Here is a 19403-nt window from a genome sequence, read left to right as displayed (position 1 = left end):
ATATTTTGTTTGTATCACTCATCTTTGATAGCTCAGTATCTAAACACACGAGGAAGTTAGTCCACCATTAAAGTGAGAAACTTCTATTCACACACTATGTTTATTTATTCATTTATTTGATAGGGACAGTGCACATTAATGAACATCTATACAGATGCATCTAATAGACGTAAATATGACGGATTATAGCAAAAATGCTATAATGCAGATTAACCCTAAACCTAAATTAAACTATACCTCCTTTGAGAGTCTTATTCTTAGTCTGTCACTCCCAGCATGGAAATCAAGCCAGCCAGTCCTGATTGTTCTAGTTTACCGCCCTCCAGGCCCAGACTCTGAATTCATGTCAGAATGTTCTGAATGTTTAACAAGCTTAGTTCTGAAAGCAGAACAGATACTTGTTGTGGGAGATTTTAACATTCATGTAGATTCAGTGACGGCTGCCTTGCTACTGCCTTCCTCTCATTACTGGACTCAATTGGCTCCTCCCAGAGAGAGAAAGAACCCGCCCACAGCTTTAATCACACCTTGGATCTGGTTCTCACGTATGGTATTGATATTGATCAATTAATTGTATTTCCACTGAACCCTTTTTCATCAGACCACAAGTTCATCACTTTTACGTTTGTATTATTGGACTACGTTCCATCAAACAGAACTGCCTTGACTAGATGTCTGTCTGATGGTGCTATTGCTAAATTCAGAGAAGTGATCCCGTCAGCATTAAACTCTTTATCGAGCCTTAACATTACTGATGAGTCGTGTGGTAACTTTAGCCCCTCCCACATAGATCATCTTTAGGTGGTGCTGGGGACTTGATGCGCACGACGCTTGACTCCATCGCCCCCTTAAGAATTAAAAAACTAAAACCAAAAAGGAAAGCTCCGTGGTTCAATTCTGAGATTAGATTGTTAAAGCAAACATCCAGAAGACTGGAGAGAAGGTGGAGCTCCACTAAATTGGAGGAGTCCTGTTTAAAACAGCAGTCATTAGACCGCTTCTCAGAAAACCAACATTGGATCCTGATGTCTCGGCTAACTATCGGCCAATTTCAAACCTTCCATTCCTGTCAAAGCTTCTAGAGAAAGCAGTTTCCAGTCAGCTGTGTGAATTCTGACAAGACAATCAGTTATTTGAGGTTTTCCAGTCGGGTTTCAGAGCTCATCATAGCACAGAGACAGCATTAGTTAAAGTCACCAATGACCTTTAATAGCGTCTGATAATGGACTTGTCTCTCTGCTTATTTTCAGTCGGGTTTCAGAGCTCGGACAACCTGGACGAGGACACGGACACGGTGACCTCATGGATCAGCTACAATGAGGAGCGCATTGTACCAACGCGCAGCAGGGTGAGCTACGCTAACGACAAGCCCTGGTTCACGCCGAAGCTCAGCCAGATCAGACGTGAGAAAGAGGAGCGGAGACAGAGACAGCTACAAGGAGGTGAAGTACAGGTTTAGCAGGGAGCTGAAGAATGCTAAATCAGTATATTCACGCAGACTCCAGCAGCAGTTCTCTGCCAACGACCCTGGGGGGGGCATTACCAACGACAAGCCCAAAGCCCCCCGAGCTCTGAACGACCTGCCGCTTGCCCAGCGCTTAAACATGCACTACTGCCGCTTTGACCAACCAGCCCCCCACACCCCTCCAGTCACCCCCTCCTCCACCCACAACATCGAGGGAAACCCGCCAAATGCCTCCATAGACTCTCCCCCCCCCACTGTCCTCTGCATCCAGGAGCAGGATGTGCACAGACAGTTCACAAAGCTGAACCCCCGTAAAGCTGCGGGGCCGGACAATGTTCCCCCCCCCACCCTGGAACATTGTGCCAGTGAGCTGACTCCTGTCTTCACAGACATCTTTAACACCTCCCTGGAGTCCTGTCATGTTCCAGCCTGCTTCAAGTCCTCCACCATTGTCCCTGTCCCCAAGAAGCCGAGGATCACAGGACTTAGTGACTACAGACCGATAGCGCTGACATCTGTAGTCAGGAAGTCTTTTGAGCACCTGGTTCTCCACCACCTGAAGACCCTCACCGCCCCCCTCCTGGACCCGCTGCAGTTCGCCTACCGAGCCAACAGGTCTGTAGACGACGCAGTCAATCTGGCCCTCCACTTCATCCTGCAGCATCTGGACTCCCCAGGAACCTACGCCAGGATCCTGTTTGTGGACTTCAGCTCTGCGTTCAACACCATCCTCCCGGGACTGCTCCAGGACAAGCTGCTCCAGCTCGACGTGCCCGACTCCCTCTGCTGGTGGATCACCGACTTCCTGACGGAGCGGAGGCAGCATGTGGGGCTGGGGTCTACGGTCTCGGACACCCTGACTATCAGCACCGGATCCCCCCAGGGCTGTGTACTTTCCCCCCGGCTTTTCTCCCTGTACACCAACTGCTGCACCTCCAGCCATCAGTCCGTCAAACTGATTAAGTTTGCGGACGACACCACCCTCATCGGGCTCATCTCGGACGGTGATGAGTCTGACTATAGGAGGGAGGTGGACCGGCTGGTGTCCTGGTGTAGCAGCAACAACCTGGAGCTGAACAGCCAGAAAAGAGTGGAGATGATCGTCGACTTCAGGAAAGTCACAGCCCCACCGCCCCCCCCTCGCCCACACAGACTCCCCTACCCCCATCTCCATCGTGGACTCTTTCCGCTTCCTGGGCACCACCATCACCCGGGACCTCAAGGGGGAGCCGACCATCAGCTCCCTCATCAAGAAGGCTCAGCAGAGGATGTACTTCCTGCGGCAGCTGAGGAAACTCAAGCTGCCGACCCAGATGTTGGTGCAGTTCTACACCTCCATCGTGGAGTCCGTCCTCACCTCCTCCATCACCATGTGGTACGCTGGCGCCACCACCAGGGACAGACACAGAGTGCAGCGCATTGTACGTGCCGCGGAGAAGGTGATCGGCTGCAAGCTGCCGTCCCTCCAGGACCTGTATGTCTCCAGGACTCGGAGGCGTGCAGGTCGGATCACAGCCGACCCCTCCCACCCTGGACATGGACTCTTTGACCCTCTCCCCTCAGGCAGGAGGCTACGGTCCATCCGGACCAGAACCTCCCGCCACAAGAACAGCTTCTTTCCCTCAGCCGTAAGACTAATGAACACTTAATAATTCTGTCCCAGAGTCCTGAATACAACTTGCACTTTTCCATTTGCACTGCGTGATGACGCTAGTTTACTGCTGCTAGTACACATCTGTGTAACCACTCCGGCTGCTGTTGATGTCTGTACTTGTATGGTCTTTGTATTTTGTCCTTAATGTTAGATGTAGCACGACTTCACCGAGAAACGTTCCTAGTCTGTGAACACTCACTGAAAATGGCAATAAACCACTTCTGATTCTGATTCTGATTTATTAGATCTCAGTGCAGCCTTTGAAACAATAGATCTTCAGATTCTGTTACAGAGGCTGGAACAATCTGTTGGTGTTAGAGGATCTGCATTGAACTGGTTTAGATCATATTTATCTGATAGATTTCAGTTTGTACGTGTTCATGATGAATCTTCTACGTACACTGAAGTTAAATATGGAGTTCCACAGGGTTCAGTGCTTGGACCTATTCTGTTCACGCTATATATGCTTCCCTTAGGTAACATTATTAAGAAACATAGCATAAATTTCCACTGCTATGCAGACGATACTCAATTATAGTTCAGCCAGACAAAGTCGATCAGTCGGTTAGACTTCAGACGTGCCTTAAGGACATTAACTCCTGGATGACCGAGAACTTCCTGTTATTAAACCCAAATAAAACTGAGGTTCTGGTTCTTGGGCCAAAGCATCTCAGAAATGTCTGTTCTAGTGTTGTAGTTGAACTAGATGGCGTCTCAGTGTCCACCAGCACCACGTCCAAGAATCTGGGGGTAATCTTTGATCAGGACCTGTCCTTTCAGTCCCAGATAAAGCACGTTTCAAGGACTGCGTTCTTTCACCTTCGGAATATTTCAAAGGTCAGGCACCTACTAACCCGAAAACATGCAGAACAAATAGTCCATGCTTTGGTGACTTCCAGACTGGACTACTGCAACTCCTTACTGTCCGGCTGCCCAAAAAAGGTCTATTAAACATCTCCAGCTGATCCAGAACGCAGCAGCTCGGGTTCTGATCCAGAACGCAGCAGCTCGGGTTCTGATCCAGAACGCAGCAGCTCGGGTTCTGATCCAGAACGCAGCAGCTCGGGTTCTGATCCAGAATGCAGCAGCTCGGGTTCTGATCCAGAACGCAGCGGCTCGTGTTCTGATCCAGAATGCAGCAGCTCGGGTTCTGATCCAGAACGCAGCGGCTCATGTTCTAACAGGAACCAGACTGGGAGAACACATTTCCCCTGTTCTGGCGTCTCTGCTTCCTGTTAGGGAACGGATTGAATATAAAATCCTTCTACTCACTTTTAAAGCCCTCACCAGCCAGGCCCCTCCTTACCTTACAGAGATGATTATCCCGTATTGCCCCACTAGAACCCTGCGGTCCCAAAATGCTGGCCTGCTCGTGGTTCCAAAAATGTCCAAGAGCAGACAGGGGGGCGGAGCTTCCAGTTATCAAGCTCCTTTATTGTGGAATCAGCTCCCTGATTGGTTCCTGAGACAGACACCATCTCTATGTTCAAGAGTAGATTAAAGACTTTCCTTTTTAACAAAGCTTATAACTAATCGATGCAGTAATCAATATAATCAATATGCTGTCATTAGGCAGCACTGGTGGCTTAACATCATGACACACTGAGCTCCTCCCCCTTTATCTGGTTATTCATGTTATAAATATATGTCAGTAATCTCTCTCTCTCTCCCCTCTAGTCTTGTTCTCTCTCTCCCTCTGTTTGTCCCTCTCTCTCTTTCAGGTCCTTCTGTCCGTGGTGCTGCAGAACCTGGACCTGTGTCCCTCAACACCGATGTCCATCGCTAGCATTAGCATTTATAGCTTTATATCACTAGCATTAGCATTTATAGCTTTATATCACTAGCATTAGCATTTATAGCTTTATATCGCTAGCATTAGCATTTATAGCTTTATATCGCTAGCATTAGCATTTATAGCTTTATATCACTAGCATTAGCATTTATAGCTTTATATCACTAGCATTAGCATTTATAGCTTTATATCGCTAGCATTAGCATTTATAGCTTTATATCACTAGCATTAGCATTTATAGCTTTATATCACTAGCATTAGCATTTATAGCTTTATATCGCTAGCATTAGCATTTATAGCTTTATATCGCTAGCATTAGCATTTATAGCTTTATATCACTAGCATTAGCATTTATAGCTTTATATCGCTAGCATTAGCATTTATAGCTTTATATCGCTAGCATTAGCATTTATAGCTTTATATCACTAGCATTAGCATTTATAGCTTTATACATTTTGTTTTTGTCTGCTCCTACTCTGTCTCGCTATCGCTTCCCATCCATCTCCTCGTTTTTGACTCTCCTCTGACCTGCCATTCTCTCTCTCTCTCTCTCTCTCTCTCTCTCTCTCTCTCTCTCTCTCTCAACCCAGCCAGTCAGACAGATGGCTGTCCACTATGAGTCTTAGGTTCTGTCCAAGGTTTCTGCCCGTTAAAGGGAAGTTTTTCCTTGCCTCCGTCTTCAAAGTTCTTGCTCTTGTGGGTCAAGTTGGGTTCTGTGTTTCCCTGCTACTCCTGTAAAGTGCCTAGAGGCGACTTTCTTTTATGATCTGGTGTTATAGAAATAAAAATGAATTTAATTGAGGGCATTACAAAAAAGTTAAGAGCTAATGGTTACAGGCCTGGTTTACCTTCAACCACTGCTTGAGGTGAGTTTTGAAGGTTTGTAATGTGGGACGCTCCCTGATGGCGAGTGGAAGACTGTTCCAGATCTTACTGGCCTTTACAGAAAGAGCATTTTGTCCAAAGGCTGTTTTTCTGAGTGGGACCTCACAGTCCCCTCTCGAGGAGGCTCTGGTCCTGGAACCGCTGTGAGCCCTTTTTTTAAGAAAGTCCAACATGGGAGGCGGGGCAAGTCCATGTAACACCTTGTCTATTAGACAAGCCATTTTAAAACTTTTAAAATGATCAAGGCTCAATAAATTGTACTTTTTTAAAATGTTACAAACATGGAATGACATTGGTTTTCTATCAAAGACCTTTAACAATTCTTTATAGAGTGATTCTATGATTTTGCATGTACAGTATTTACCAGCGACCAACATGTAATGCAATATTCAATGTGTGACAAAATCATTGAATGCAGAAACATTCTAGCAGCCCCAAGTGTTTGGTCGTTTTGTTTTGAATTTTAGGAGTGAGTTCCATTTCCTCCTATGTACCGCCGAAAATTCCATCCGTCCACTTTATCCACCTTGAGGGTCGGAGGTGTTGCTGGAGCCTATCCCAGCTGACTACGGGCCAGAGGCCAGGTACAGCCCGGATGCGTCGCCAGCTCATCGCAGGGCCAAACAGACAGAAAACCACTCACACCTATGGACTATTTGACCAATTCACCTAAGCTGCATGTTTTTGGAGGAAACCCGTCAGAGCCCGTACAGAACCTTGGATGAAGGGGGAAATATTGAATGCCATCAAGCTCAGAAACAAATGTTACTCTGAGTACAGAAAAACCAACGAGGAACTACTTGAAAAAAGCAGAAAACTACGCAATGAGGTTAACAAAATGATAAAAAATGCCAAAAAGAATTTCTTAAATGAGAACATTGAGGCAAACAAAAGCAACCCCCAAAAAATGTGGGAGGCCCTAAAACAATTAGGCTGCAGCAACAGACTCCAAACAAAAACCAGTAATATCTGCATTAACTCAAGTGGTTCGCTCCAGACCGACAGGTTGGTAGTAGCTAATTGTTTTAACAGCTTTTTCACCACTATTGCCCCCTGTTGGTCAGCAAACTCCCCCCACATTCAGGTCTGTACGGTTCTGACCACATCCAAACTCACTATGAGAAGCTAGGTGCTAAAAAGGACACTTTCTCTTTCACACCTGTAAATACCGTTGATGTGCTAAAACAACTAATTGCCCTTCAACCTAACAAGGCCACAGGCCTCGACCACATACCCACCCGGTTCCTCAGAGACGCAGCTGTCTCTATCGCCCCCGTGGTAACCCATCTGATAAATTTATCCATCAATCAGTGCCACGTCCCACAGGAATTCAAGACGGCGCGGGTTATCCCTCTGTATAAAAAAGGAAACAAATTAGAACCTGGCAACTACCGCCCTGTTTCCATCCTTTGTTCCATCTCAAAGGTTATGGAGAGAATAATCCAGGAGCAAATCAACCGCTACCTCGCCGAGCATAGCCTGCTCTTTGAATTCCAATCAGGCTTCAGAACATCCCACTCCACTGACACGTGCCTCATATATCTGACCGACTACGTCAAGCGTGAAGTAGACTCGGGCAAATACTGCGGCATGGTTATGCTGGACCTCCAGAAGGCCTTTGACACCGTTAACCATTCAATCCTATTGAATAAACTGGGGGCGATTGGTTTTGATAGCACATCAACAAACTGGATGAAATCGTACCTTGAGGGACGAGAACAAATGGTAGACATAAACGGAACCTTGTCCTCGTCCCTCCCGGTAAGCTGCGGGGTTCCTCAAGGCAGCATTCTAGGGCCGTTACTGTTCCTCCTATACATTAACGACATGAGTGCTGCCTGTAACTGCAAATTGTTCCTGTTTGCTGATGACTCAGCACTCCTGATTTCAGGAGAGGTCAAAGTGCAGGTTGAGGAGGCTCTCAGCTCTGAGGTCACCAGAATCCGTACTTGTCTTACCGATAGCAAACTGTCACTACACCTTGGAAAAACAGAATCTATTCTTTTTGGGTCTAAACACTCTCTAAGTGAGATAAATGTTGATGATTTCAAGGTCACAGTCGATAATACAGTAATCTCCAGCAAAGAAGAGATTACCTATTTGGGCTGTGTTCTTGACAAATACCTGTCTGGCAATAGTATGGAAACTAAGGTGATCAAAAAAATCAATCAGAGAACAAGATTTTTGGGCAGAATGTCTGCTTTTGTCTCCGGACGCTTGCTGGAGCCTCGTTCAGCCCCTCTTTGACTATGCTAGCACCTCCTGGTATTCCAACATCAAAATGTCCCGGAAAACCAGGCTCCAAACCTCCCAAAACAAACTGATTCGGCTACTCCTCAATCTGGGGCCCATGACCCACCTTCTTCCTGGACATTTTGCTAGCCTAAAATGGCTCAGGGTAGAAGACAGGGTTAAACAACTCAAAATGGGATTGGCATTTAAAATAGTCAATGCAGCTCTGCCCTCAGTCCCCTCAATCCCTGCATTTTTTTTGTCCACCTACGTTGCACATATTAAGTGTCTTGGTAATTTATTGTAATTTATTGTAATTTATGTAATTTATTGTCATTCATTGTCATTTTGCATCTGTGGTGTGATTTATTTTAAATTTATTGTTAGTTTGCATCTGTGGTGTAAAATTATTTTTAGTTTTCTAATGTTATTCTGCATCAATTGAGTAATTTAATTTTGGTTTTATTTTTATTTGTATTTGTATTTGTATTGTTAAATGTACTAATAACTTTCAACGGAAACAAGACCGCAAGGGCTTTTTAGAAATGCTCCCATGTTTGACTATACTGTACTGTAATACATGCTACTCTTTGACTGTACTTGTACTGTAATACATGCTACTCTTTGACTGTACTTGTACTGTAATACATGCTACTGTTTGACTGTACTTGTACTGTAATACATGCTACTCTTTGACTGTACTTGTACTCTAACACTCTGTCTAATAAATATGTTCATCATCTAAATGCTTTTTATTGATTTGTCCCCCGGAGGGCAGTTTGGTTTACAGCAGTTACACTTTCTAAGCGTAGCCCAGGCAACGTGGGTGAAGTGTCTTGGACACAACAACACACGTGCCTGAGCCGGGAATCGAACCGCCAACCTCTTGATCGTAGGACGACCCTCCCAACCGCCCGTACTACATCTAGGCTCTCACCGGGTTGTGTTTATCCAGCATGTTTAATCTCCTGCAGTGTCACCATTCTAATAATGCACACTGTTAGAACCAATTCCTCTAGAACCACATGGATCATAGTGAGAAATGTAAATACAGAACACTTTACACACAATTCAACATTTCACCACATGATGGTTAGACAATCCCACAACAAACAAATGAGCAGCGGCGAACACATCACCCTGTTTTACTGCTGTGGGCTTTTTACAATACTGCCCCCTAAGGGTGGAACTGTTTGACTCCTGCCCTCAAAACATGCATCTCTTTGGCCTCCTTCAAAAAGGCCCTAAAAATACACCTTTCAGGGGGACAGAAACGGAGATAGTCATCACGACTCTCTCCGGGTCAAACCCCCCCCCCTTTTTGTCCACCTACGTTGCAGATTTTAATTGCTTTACTAATTTATTGTAATTTATGTAAGTTATTTATTGGCATTCATTGTCATTTTGCATCAGTGGTGTAATTTATTTTAGATTAATGGTTAGTTTGCACTGGCGGTGTAAAATCATTTTATTTTTGTTTTTCTAATGTTACGTTGCATCAATTGAGTAATTTAATATTGGTTTTATTTTTATTTGTATTGTTATTTGTGGATGATTTATGTACGAAGGACTTTCAACGGAAACAAGACCACAAGGGCTTTTTAGAAATGCTCCTCTTAGACAGGATGTTTGACTGTACTTGTACTGTAATACATGCTACTGTGTGACTGTACTTGTACTCTAACATTCTATCTAATAAATATATTCATCATCATCATCACTCACGCAGAGAACATGTAACTAAACACAGAAAGGGTTCGAACCCAGAACCTTCTTGCTGTGAGACGGCAGCAGTGCCCACTACAGCTGAGCTGTCAGGACTTCCAGTGTCAGACGAGATGACGCTCTTTCTGTTCCCCAGACGCCACAATCTTTTGGATACTGAAGGAACTCGCTGAAATCAGTTGGAAAATGAAAGCTTGACATTCTCGCCCTTTAATGTGGCAGCAATGCTAACATACAACTTAGCACGGCAACAATGCTACCCCTTCTGCGTAACTAAGCAGTTGTTTTCCAACATATTAGCCAATGAAAACCAGCTGGCAGCTTTTGCAAGGTGTCTGATGCTGCTGTCTCTGCAGGCTAGTTACCCTCGCCGAAGAGGAGGCGAGGGTCTGCAATCTCTGATTGTCGTTTTCTAGTTTCAACTTGTAACCGTCGCTCCTCTGTGACAGTATTTCAGGACACAACTGTCGATCCCTGCCATCCACATGTTGAAATGCCCTTGAGCAAGAATCCAAAAACCCAATTTGCTTCCGAGGCCCTGTAAGGGCGGTCCACTGATCGTAAATGATGGGTCAGATGCAGAGAAGCGATTCCCCAATGACTCATTGAAGTATATCTTATTATTATTACATTTAGCCATGAAATAAACACAGTAAACATTCACTGTAGATGTTGTTTATATACGGCATTGAACAGCAGGTTTTTGAATCTTGAGAGAAAAGTCCACCACTGGACATCCCTGAGTTATACAGCCGAGGGAAATGATGTCCACGTGTGCGGAGCAATACAGAGCTAGGTTCTCAGGAGTGACTCCTCCGCTGGCTTCTACGAGTAGAGCTGGGAACTCCTCCTTGAATGCTTGAGCTGCAATGTGAAGATCCTTCAGGAGACAGACAAGGTGGAGGATTTGACTATTAGCTTTTATAAATTGGGTGTAATGGGAGTGAAAGACGAACTAGGTTGCTATTATTTGCTCATTCTCTACCTGAGGTTGAAGGTTGTCCAGCATAACGATGTCTGCTCCTGCTCCGGCTGCTTCCCTGGCCTCATGCAGACTCTGGCACTCCACCTCGATCTTGCTGCTGAAACCACACATGGACCTCGCGGCTTCCACGGCCTGGACCACAAACACGGCGGGACACGTAACTTTGGATACGTGACTTTGGACCGTCTCGGTGAGACATTATTTTGATGGAATATTGGGACAAAATGAAAGCATCATATGTGGCTGAATTCCTCCTTTAAAGAACAAGATTTAGCAGGTCTCCATAAATCACTAGCACCTCAAAGAAGTGTTCTGTGGAGCCCCCCCCATCCTGAATTGATTTCCTTTATGCTGGTAACCCATCATTTCCATGGAACTGAATACTTAATTGTAATATTTCATCACTACAGAGATCTATTTGTGAATTTTAGATCCAGCTATTGGCCATTAACTCTCTCTCAAGGCAGTTTTCTGCTCCATCATCTCCATGTTGTTCTCCTGGTGCACCTTACCCAGGGGCACCGTACCCAGGGGCACCGTACCCAGGGGCACCTTACCCAGGGGCACCGTACCCAGGGGCACCGTACCCAGGGGCACCGTACCCAGGGGCACCTTACCCAGGGGCACCTTACCCAGGGGCACCTTACCCAGGGGCACCTTACCCAGGGGCACCGTACCCAGGGGCACCGTACCCAGGGGCACCTTACCCAGGGGCACCGTACCCAGGGGCACCTTACCCAGGGGCACCGTACCCAGGGGCACCTTACCCAGGGGCACCTTACCCAGGGGCACCTTACCCAGGGGCACCTTACCCAGGGGCACCGTACCCAGGGGCACCTTACCCAGGGGCACCTTACCCAGGGGCACCGTACCCAGGGGCACCTTACCCAGGGGCACCTTACCCAGGAGCACCTTACCCAGGGGCACCGTACCCAGGGGCACCTTACCCAGGGGCACCTTACCCAGGGGCACCGTACCCAGGGGCACCTTACCCAGGGGCACCTTACCCAGGAGCACCGTACCCAGGGGCACCGTACCCAGGGGCACCTTACCCAGGGGCACCTTACCCAGGGGCACCTTACCCAGGGGCACCGTACCCAGGGGCACCTTACCCAGGGGCACCGTACCCAGGGGCACCTTACCCAGGGGCACCTTACCCAGGGGCACCGTACCCAGGGGCACCTTACCCAGGGGCACCTTACCCAGGGGCACCTTACCCAGGGGCACCTTACCCAGGGGCACCGTACCCAGGGGCACCTTACCCAGGGGCACCTTACCCAGGGGCACCTTACCCAGGGGCACCGTACCCAGGGGCACCTTACCCAGGGGCACCGTACCCAGGGGCACCGTACCCAGGGGCACCTTACCCAGGGGCACCGTACCCAGGGGCACCTTACCCAGGGGCACCTTACCCAGGGGCACCGTACCCAGGGGCACCTTACCCAGGGGCACCGTACCCAGGGGCACCGTACCCAGGGGCACCTTACCCAGGGGCACCGTACCCAGGGGCACCTTACACAGGGGCAGTTGATCAGAAGACCACCATGGTGTGTTAAGTGTCTCTTCTTCCGGTCTTCGACGAGAGCAGACGTTTGTCCTTTCGTCCCTGCTTGCATTCTTTGTCTCGTCTCGCCTGTCTGCTTTCCAGGACCCGCTGCGTGCTGACCTCTGGTCTACTAAATCATGGAATTGATTAACTGGTCTCTTAGTGCATTTATCAAATTTTTTCACCCAAGCATGGGACTCCGGGGGGGCCCACCTGTCCAGACGGGACCCACGCAGCAGGCTACACCATGGACCCCTGGGAGAAATGGAGAGTGGTCTGTCCTATCTGTAGAGGACACTGAAGATATTTGGCTGTTTGGCTTATTGGTGGGGGCGGGGGGGGCATCTGCTAATTGGGATGGGAGTTGCCCTGGTGTACCAGAAAGTCTCCAAGACGGCAGCTTTCAAAGTTCTGGATAAATTGACCATGGATCTGAAAGTGCTCTTCGGTGCTCTGGCTCGAATCAAGGACCTGGGCAACCAGCTCAGGGATCGATCCGGGGAGGACCGGCAGAAACTGGATACCATCTTGGCCAGTAGGTAGAACTGTATCGATCTCCGGACTGAGTCCTGGCTTGAAGGGACAGAAGTCTCGCCTTGGCTCCCGAAACGAGGACTAACTGAGGACCAGTCGTATATTTGGATGAAGCTAAAGTTTCATTTCGGCTGAATATTGGATCGATCATGTCTCCAGTCCAGTGCTCACTCATCAATCTTGTTTCGTTGTTGCACTGTACTGATGACTGATGACAATGACAAGAAAAGCATTCCATTCCATCCCATTAAGCTTTAGCATTGTGTGTTCAAAGCACCACTATTAGCCTTTCTTGTTTTCTGTCGTGTACAAAGAATACTAGATTGTTTCTGAGGCTGCTTACCTGTGTGATACTTCCTGATGCCCATATATGGTTGTCCTTCAGCATCACCATTCCACTCAGGTCTTGCCTGTGCATGGACACTCCGCCAACCAGCATGGCGTACTTCTCCACCAAACGAAAGCCTGGAGTGGTTTTCCGCGTGCCGGCCAGCTCGCCGTGCCAGGCCGCAGCCTTCCTCATGGCCTGTAGTTGGGAACAGCGAGTGGCGATCCCAGAGGCCCGGGCCAGGCAATTCAGAGCCGGCCGTTCTCCAAGCAGGAGGCACCTCGCTGGGCCTTTCACTACAGCAGTCACTGTGATTGCTTCTGGACCTGTGGAGATGGATCACATTAGTAAATTGAGATTACATACATACATCAACATGAAATGACACAAAATTGCCACAGCACAATCAATACTTTTAGCCATTTGATTGGGCTCATCCAGAACGTGAAGTTGTTTATAAGCTTTTCATTACAGCCCTAGCATCACACGTTACGAAATCTATACAAGAAAATGCTGTATTAAGGCCCCTTAGCGTGCAGGACTTCCCTTTTCAGTGCCAATGATGCAACATGCCACGTTGGCCTGTTTGTGAAACGGTCCAGTGTAAGAGTTTCTGTTCTCCACAGTCCTGCAGGGTTCACTTGTTCCTGTGCTGGGAGGGGATTTCTCTACACCTAGCTGCTTGCATCTAATTCCAGTTTTGAGATGTAAACCAAAACTGTGTCCTGGCTGTCGCTGCACATTTGTGTTTCCAATATGTTCTGCACTGTGTTCGGCTTGTTTCAGAGAACCGTGGGGCCCTCGGAGTCGTTCTCGTAGTGTTCAGGGGATGCTGTGCTGCTCTTAGCGGGTCCAGGTGACAGCTGTCTCCTTTGGTGGAGGTTTCATGTATGCCAGGTCCACCAAACCAGCACCTCTCAAAACTCAATGTGAGAGTTAACTCTGAGTCAGTGGGGGTTGCTGGGTTAGTGTCTGTGGCCCTCACTCTGCTCCGTCTCCTTTTCCTCAGTTTCCCTGTGACCTAGATGATCCAGACTGTCCTCTCAAGACTTTAACGCATCTGTGTTTTGTGATAACTCTGCTAGTCGTGGTTGGATGAAAGGGGGAGAACAACAGGCACAAATAAATCCACTGCTTTTTTCCTCCGAACACTTTCCGTCTGTCTGTCTTGTTGGTTCCATGTTTAGAACTTAATAAAATATAATAGGCTAGCCTGCCAAGAGGGCAGGTGACGTCACAATCACATTAAAATGAAATTGAATAATAACTCGAGCAATGACTGACTTTATAAATGTTGTAATTTTTGAGATTATATGCAGACAAGCTAAAATAAAGGGTTGTTTAAGAGCTGCTGTAAAATAACAGGGAAGTCACAAGACAAAGAGAGAGATGCTGAGTAAGCCTTAAAGTTTTACCCCCATTACCCAAAAGCACAGACAATTTTTCTTTGAGGACTAAAAGTAAAATTATCAAATTACTCAGACGTGTGAAGACGAATAGAAAAGCAAGCGAGTGACGTCGTGGTCTGTTGGGCGCTGTCTGGTGAGGTCATGTGACGACCTTGGTGCTCCTGCGTGCAGCCTACCGATCTGAGCTCCTTCCTGGTGAATCCAGTCCACCGTGCAGCCCAGCTCAGCGAACACCGCTGAGAAGAAGGGGCTGCCTGCCAGAACACTGCCTGGTGTTTTACACAGCAGCCAGGCTTCGACCTCCTGTGACCCCACACACACACCTGCCGGGTCAAAGTTCGGTGTGTCCTCTTCCAGCCATTGTCGTGCCAGCCGGGTCAGAGAGTGGGGCGGGATCAAATGTGCTGCTGTGTAAGAGCCTGGAGACATTCTGAAACCTGCGAATAGAGAGAATCGTCAAGACTGCTTCCTAACGGGGATGGCTTCCTGTCACCTGGACAAACAGGTGTATCAGCGATATAAGCAAGCCCACACCAGCCCGCCGCCTGTCACCGTGGGCAGCGGCAGAGATATGTAGAGTCTGGCCCCTCAGAGGCCCGGCTCCGGGGTGGGGCCCTGGTTGCGCCCTACCGGGAGACATCACGGTCCTTGTTTTAGATTCTCTCATAGCGCCGTCTGAACTGCTCTTCTGACCCGTCACCCGGGACCTGTTTGCCATGGGAGACCCTACCAGGAGCACAACAGCCTGGGACCATTCAGCACTGAAACGCCCCCCCCCCCCCCTCCCCGCTCTATAAAACCAACAATCGTTATTGTATAATGAGGACACGGGACACGGTGGACTCTCGTTTGTAACGACTTTATCAGATCACCCGGAAGTCCTGCGACCCGTAGGTGCAAAGCATTGTGGGACACGTAGTCCGCTATAGCTACTACTACAGTTATCATTATTGTTATTAAAGGTAAGCCCTCCACTATTTAGGGGCAGCCACTGAGAAAGCTTGGGCGACTTCTTCACCAGCCCAAACGGAGCGGATTGTCTGAGGAAAGGAACTCTGGTCAGTTTAAAAGGGAGCAAACGGCGCAGTGTGAAAGCACCCTGGGTAAACGTACGTAGTGACGCTACGCGTGCGTCTCCGGAAGAGGAAGTACAGCGAGTACTCCAAGCTGCTCTGAGGGGAAGCTCAGTTACCAGGAAAATAAGTGGTGAAACATTGACTAAATATGCGTTATAATACTTTAATCTTTTGTTCAGAACCAGCTACTTATCACCGGTAACTGACAGTGAAATAAGTGAACCAGCAAGCTTAAATCACCCGAAGCATTTTCCAAGTGTTTCATTCCGTTGTTCTGAACTGATCCGGAGACTTTACGGATCCCAGCGACGTTGTGTTTGTTAAAAACGACTAGCGTTGTGTAACATTTATGATTTAGGCCAGAACTAAATGAGCTCCCCTCCTAGGATGAGCAGCAGCCGCAACTGGAGCACTCCAAACCAAACGAGACACGGGAGAGGGCGGGACTTCCCCTTCTGCTTTCAGCAACGGGATGCTGCTCAAAAAGTTCCCTTCGCAAAGAAATCAGTGTGAACGCAGACCTTTCAACTATTTATAAATGCAGGAATTTGCTCCCAATCGAACCGAGTCCTCTTGGTGCAGTGGGAACGCACCCAGTCTTTGGCCGATTGGGACTTTACTCTGGCTAGCAGCTGAAGCTGAAAGAAAGGCATCAAAAGTGATACGAAGGCTTTTAATAAACACCAAAGGGGCCAGAGCAGAGTCAGCTGTTCTGGATGTCCAAACAGAGACAGTCCTATCGCCCTGAGGACAGATCTATCGTCCTGAGGACAGTCCTATCGCCCTGAGGACAGATCTATCGTCCTGAGGACAGTCCTATCGCCCTGAGGACAGATCTATCGTCCTGAGGACAGTCCTATCGCCCTGAGGACAGATCTATCGCCCTGAGGACAGTCCTATTGTCCTGAGAACAGATCTATCGTCCTGAGGACAGTCCTATTGCCCTGAGGACAGATCTATCGCCCTGAGGACAGTCCTATTGTCCTGACGACAGATCTATCATCCTGAGGACAGTCCTATCGCCCTGAGGACAGATCTATCACCCTGAGGACAGTCCTATTGTCCTGAGGACAGTCCTATCGCCCTGAGGACAGATCTATCGCCCTGAGGACAGTCCTATCGCCCTGAGGACAGTCCTATCGCCCTGAGGACAGATCTATCGCCCTGAGGACAGTCTTATTGTCCTGAGGACAGTCCTATCGCCCTGAGGACAGATCTATCGCCCTGAGGACAGTCCTATTGTCCTGAGGACAGTCTTATCGTCCTGAGGACAGTCCTATCATCCTGAGGACAGTCTTATTGTCCTGAGGACAGTCCTATCGCCCTGAGGACAGATATATCGCCCTGAGGATAGTCCTACCGCCCTGAGGACAGTCTTATCATCCTGAAGACAGTCCTATCATCCTGAGGACAGTCCTATCGTCCTGAGGACAGTCTTATCATCCTGAAGACAGTCCTATCATCCTGAGGACAGTCTTATCGTACGGAGGACAGTCCTATCGTCCTGAGGACAGTCTTATCGTCCTGAGGACAGTCCTATCATCCTGAGGACAGTCTTATCGTACGGAGGACAGTCCTATCATCCTGAGGACAGTCTTATCGTCCGGAGGACAGTCCTATCGTCCGGAGGACAGTCCTATCGTCCGGAGGACAGTCCTATCGTCCGGAGGACAGTCCTATCGTACGGAGGACAGTCCTATCATCCTGAGGACAGTCTTATCGTACGGAGGACAGTCTTATCGTCCTGAGGACAGTCCTATCATCCTGAGGACAGTCTTATCGTACGTAGGACAGTCCTATCATCCTGAGGACAGTCTTATCGTCCGGAGGACAGTCCTATCGTACGGAGGACAGTCCTATCATCCTGAGGACAGTCTTATCGTACGGAGGACAGTCCTATCGTCCGGAGGACAGTCCTATCGTCCGGAGGACAGTCCTATCATCCTGAGGACAGTCTTATCGTCCGGAGGACAGTCCTATCGTCCGGAGGACAGTCCTATCGTCCTGAGGACAGTCTTATCGTACGGAGGACAGTCCTATCGTCCGGAGGACAGTCTTATCGTACGGAGGACAGTCCTATCGTACGGAGGACAGTCCTATCGTCCGGAGGACAGTCCTATCGTCCTGAGGACAGTCTTATCGTCCTGAAGACAGTCCTATCGTCCTGAGGACAGTCTTATCGTCCTGAGGACAGTCCTATCATCCTGAGGACAGTCTTATCGTACGGAGGACAGTCCTATCATCCTGAGGACAGTCTTATCGTACGGAGGACAGTCCTATCGTCCGGAGGACAGTCTTATCGTCCTGAGGACAGTCCTATCATCCTGAGGACAGTCTTATCGTACGGAGGACAGTCCTATCGTCCGGAGGACAGTCTTATCGTACGGAGGACAGTCCTATCATACGGAAGACAGTTCTATCGTCCGGAGGACAGTCTTATCGTACGGAGGACAGTCCTATTGTACAGAGGACAGTCCTATCGTCCGGAGGACAGTCCTATCGTCCTGAGGACAGTCTTATCGTCCTGAGGACAGTCCTATCATCCTGAGGACAGTCTTATCGTACGGAGGACAGTCCTATCGTACGGAGGACAGTCTTATCGTACGGAGGACAGTCCTATTGTACGGAGGACAGTCCTATCGTCCGGAGGACAGTCCTATCGTCCTGAGGACAGTCTTATCGTCCTGAGGACAGTCCTATCATCCTGAGGACAGTCTTATCGTACGGAGGACAGTCCTATCGTACGGAAGACAGTTCTATCGTCCGGAGGACAGTCTTATCGTACGGAGGACAGTCCTATTGTACGGAGGACAGTCCTATCGTCCGGTGGACAGTCCTATCGTCCTGAGGACAGTCTTATCGTCCTGAGGACAGTCCTATCATCCTGAGGACAGTCTTATCGTACGGAGGACAGTCCTATCGTCCGGAGGACAGTCTTATCGTACGGAGGACAGTCCTATCGTCCGGAGGACAGTCCTATCGTCCTGAGGACAGTCTTATCGTCCTGAGGACAGTCCTATCATCCTGAGGACAGTCTTATCGTACGGAGGACAGTTCTATCGTACGGAGGACAGTCCTATCGTCCGGAGGACAGTCCTATCATCGGTTAGAGGTCCACCCACGTGCTTCCAGGCGCTGTGTTTACTTGTACTTGTACAGGACATGCTATATACTTCGGGCTAGGAGACATGTCCCCGCTGGGTTCGAACGCATTCATTCAGGGCGAGCAGCCGAAATGATCTTTGATGACGCGAAGGGCGTCGCTGCACCAAAACGTCCTTCCTGCTTTCTATTCCGAGACAACCTCCTCATAATCCGTCACGTCACCTCACGTCGCGTCACGTCGCGGGAGGGCGTGACAGATATTTAACAACCTGGTTGCTGATCGATAAAGCATCAGGTAATCGAACGTTAGTGAAATCGAACGATGTTCATTCGCCGCGGATATTATTTACCGTAAACACGAAGCTGTCCCGTCTCAACAGAAGCACAATAACAGGAAGTGACGTGGAGACTATTTTAGCGGGGTGACTTCACAAACGTTCTCAAAGGAATGTATTAGTCCTACTATGACGACGCCATGCAGCGTCTTGCTCAGCCGCCGATTGGTTTGCCGCAGCAGCATTATAAATGTAACCAATCATCCGTAACTAGCATGAACAGGTTCTGGCCAATCAGAGACGGGGTAGACCGGGGCCCTCCTTCGCCATAGTAGGATGTAACTGAAGACTCCGAGCTGAGGCACGAAGCAGGAAGTGAAGGTGTCCGCATG

The 19403-nt window shown here is 48.5% G+C and overlaps 1 protein-coding gene across 2 annotated transcripts; it reads right to left on the bottom strand.

The window, feature by feature from the left end:
• Positions 1 to 10393: 10393 nt before the first annotated feature.
• Positions 10394 to 19172, bottom strand: LOC137906869 (nicotinate-nucleotide pyrophosphorylase [carboxylating]-like). Of its 2 annotated transcripts, none has more exons than XM_068751162.1 (5): positions 19087 to 19172; positions 14732 to 14992; positions 13162 to 13472; positions 10739 to 10870; positions 10394 to 10633 (listed from the first exon to the last, which is right to left on the bottom strand). In XM_068751162.1, the coding sequence occupies exons 2-5, from the start codon at positions 14982 to 14984 to the stop codon at positions 10430 to 10432; spliced, it is 900 nt and encodes a 299-aa protein (XP_068607263.1). In that variant the 5' UTR covers positions 14985 to 14992; positions 19087 to 19172; the 3' UTR covers positions 10394 to 10429. The 2 variants fall into 2 exon arrangements, with proteins under 2 accessions (XP_068607263.1, XP_068607264.1); XM_068751163.1 differs by having other exon boundaries at positions 14879 to 14992.
• Positions 19173 to 19403: the final 231 nt, after the last annotated feature.

The sequence above is a fragment of the Brachionichthys hirsutus genome, chromosome 17, assembly GCF_040956055.1.
Source record: "Brachionichthys hirsutus isolate HB-005 chromosome 17, CSIRO-AGI_Bhir_v1, whole genome shotgun sequence".
In the NCBI taxonomy this organism is placed as follows: Eukaryota; Metazoa; Chordata; class Actinopteri; order Lophiiformes; family Brachionichthyidae; genus Brachionichthys; species Brachionichthys hirsutus.
Note: the sequence above shows the minus strand (reverse complement) of the source record. Positions and strands in the feature narration are given on the sequence as shown.

Excerpts from the sequence above, each read along its gene's own strand:
- LOC137906869 (XM_068751162.1), bottom strand. The coding sequence starts at position 14,984 with ATGTCTCCAGGCTCTTACACAGCAGCACATTTGATCCCGCCCCACTCT. Across the intron at positions 13,473-14,731 it reads CCAGGAAGGAGCTCAGATCG|GTCCAGAAGCAATCACAGTG; the intron begins GTAGGCTGCACG and ends CCATCTCCACAG. Across the intron at positions 10,871-13,161 it reads CATCAGGAAGTATCACACAG|GCCGTGGAAGCCGCGAGGTC; the intron begins GTAAGCAGCCTC and ends TTTGTGGTCCAG.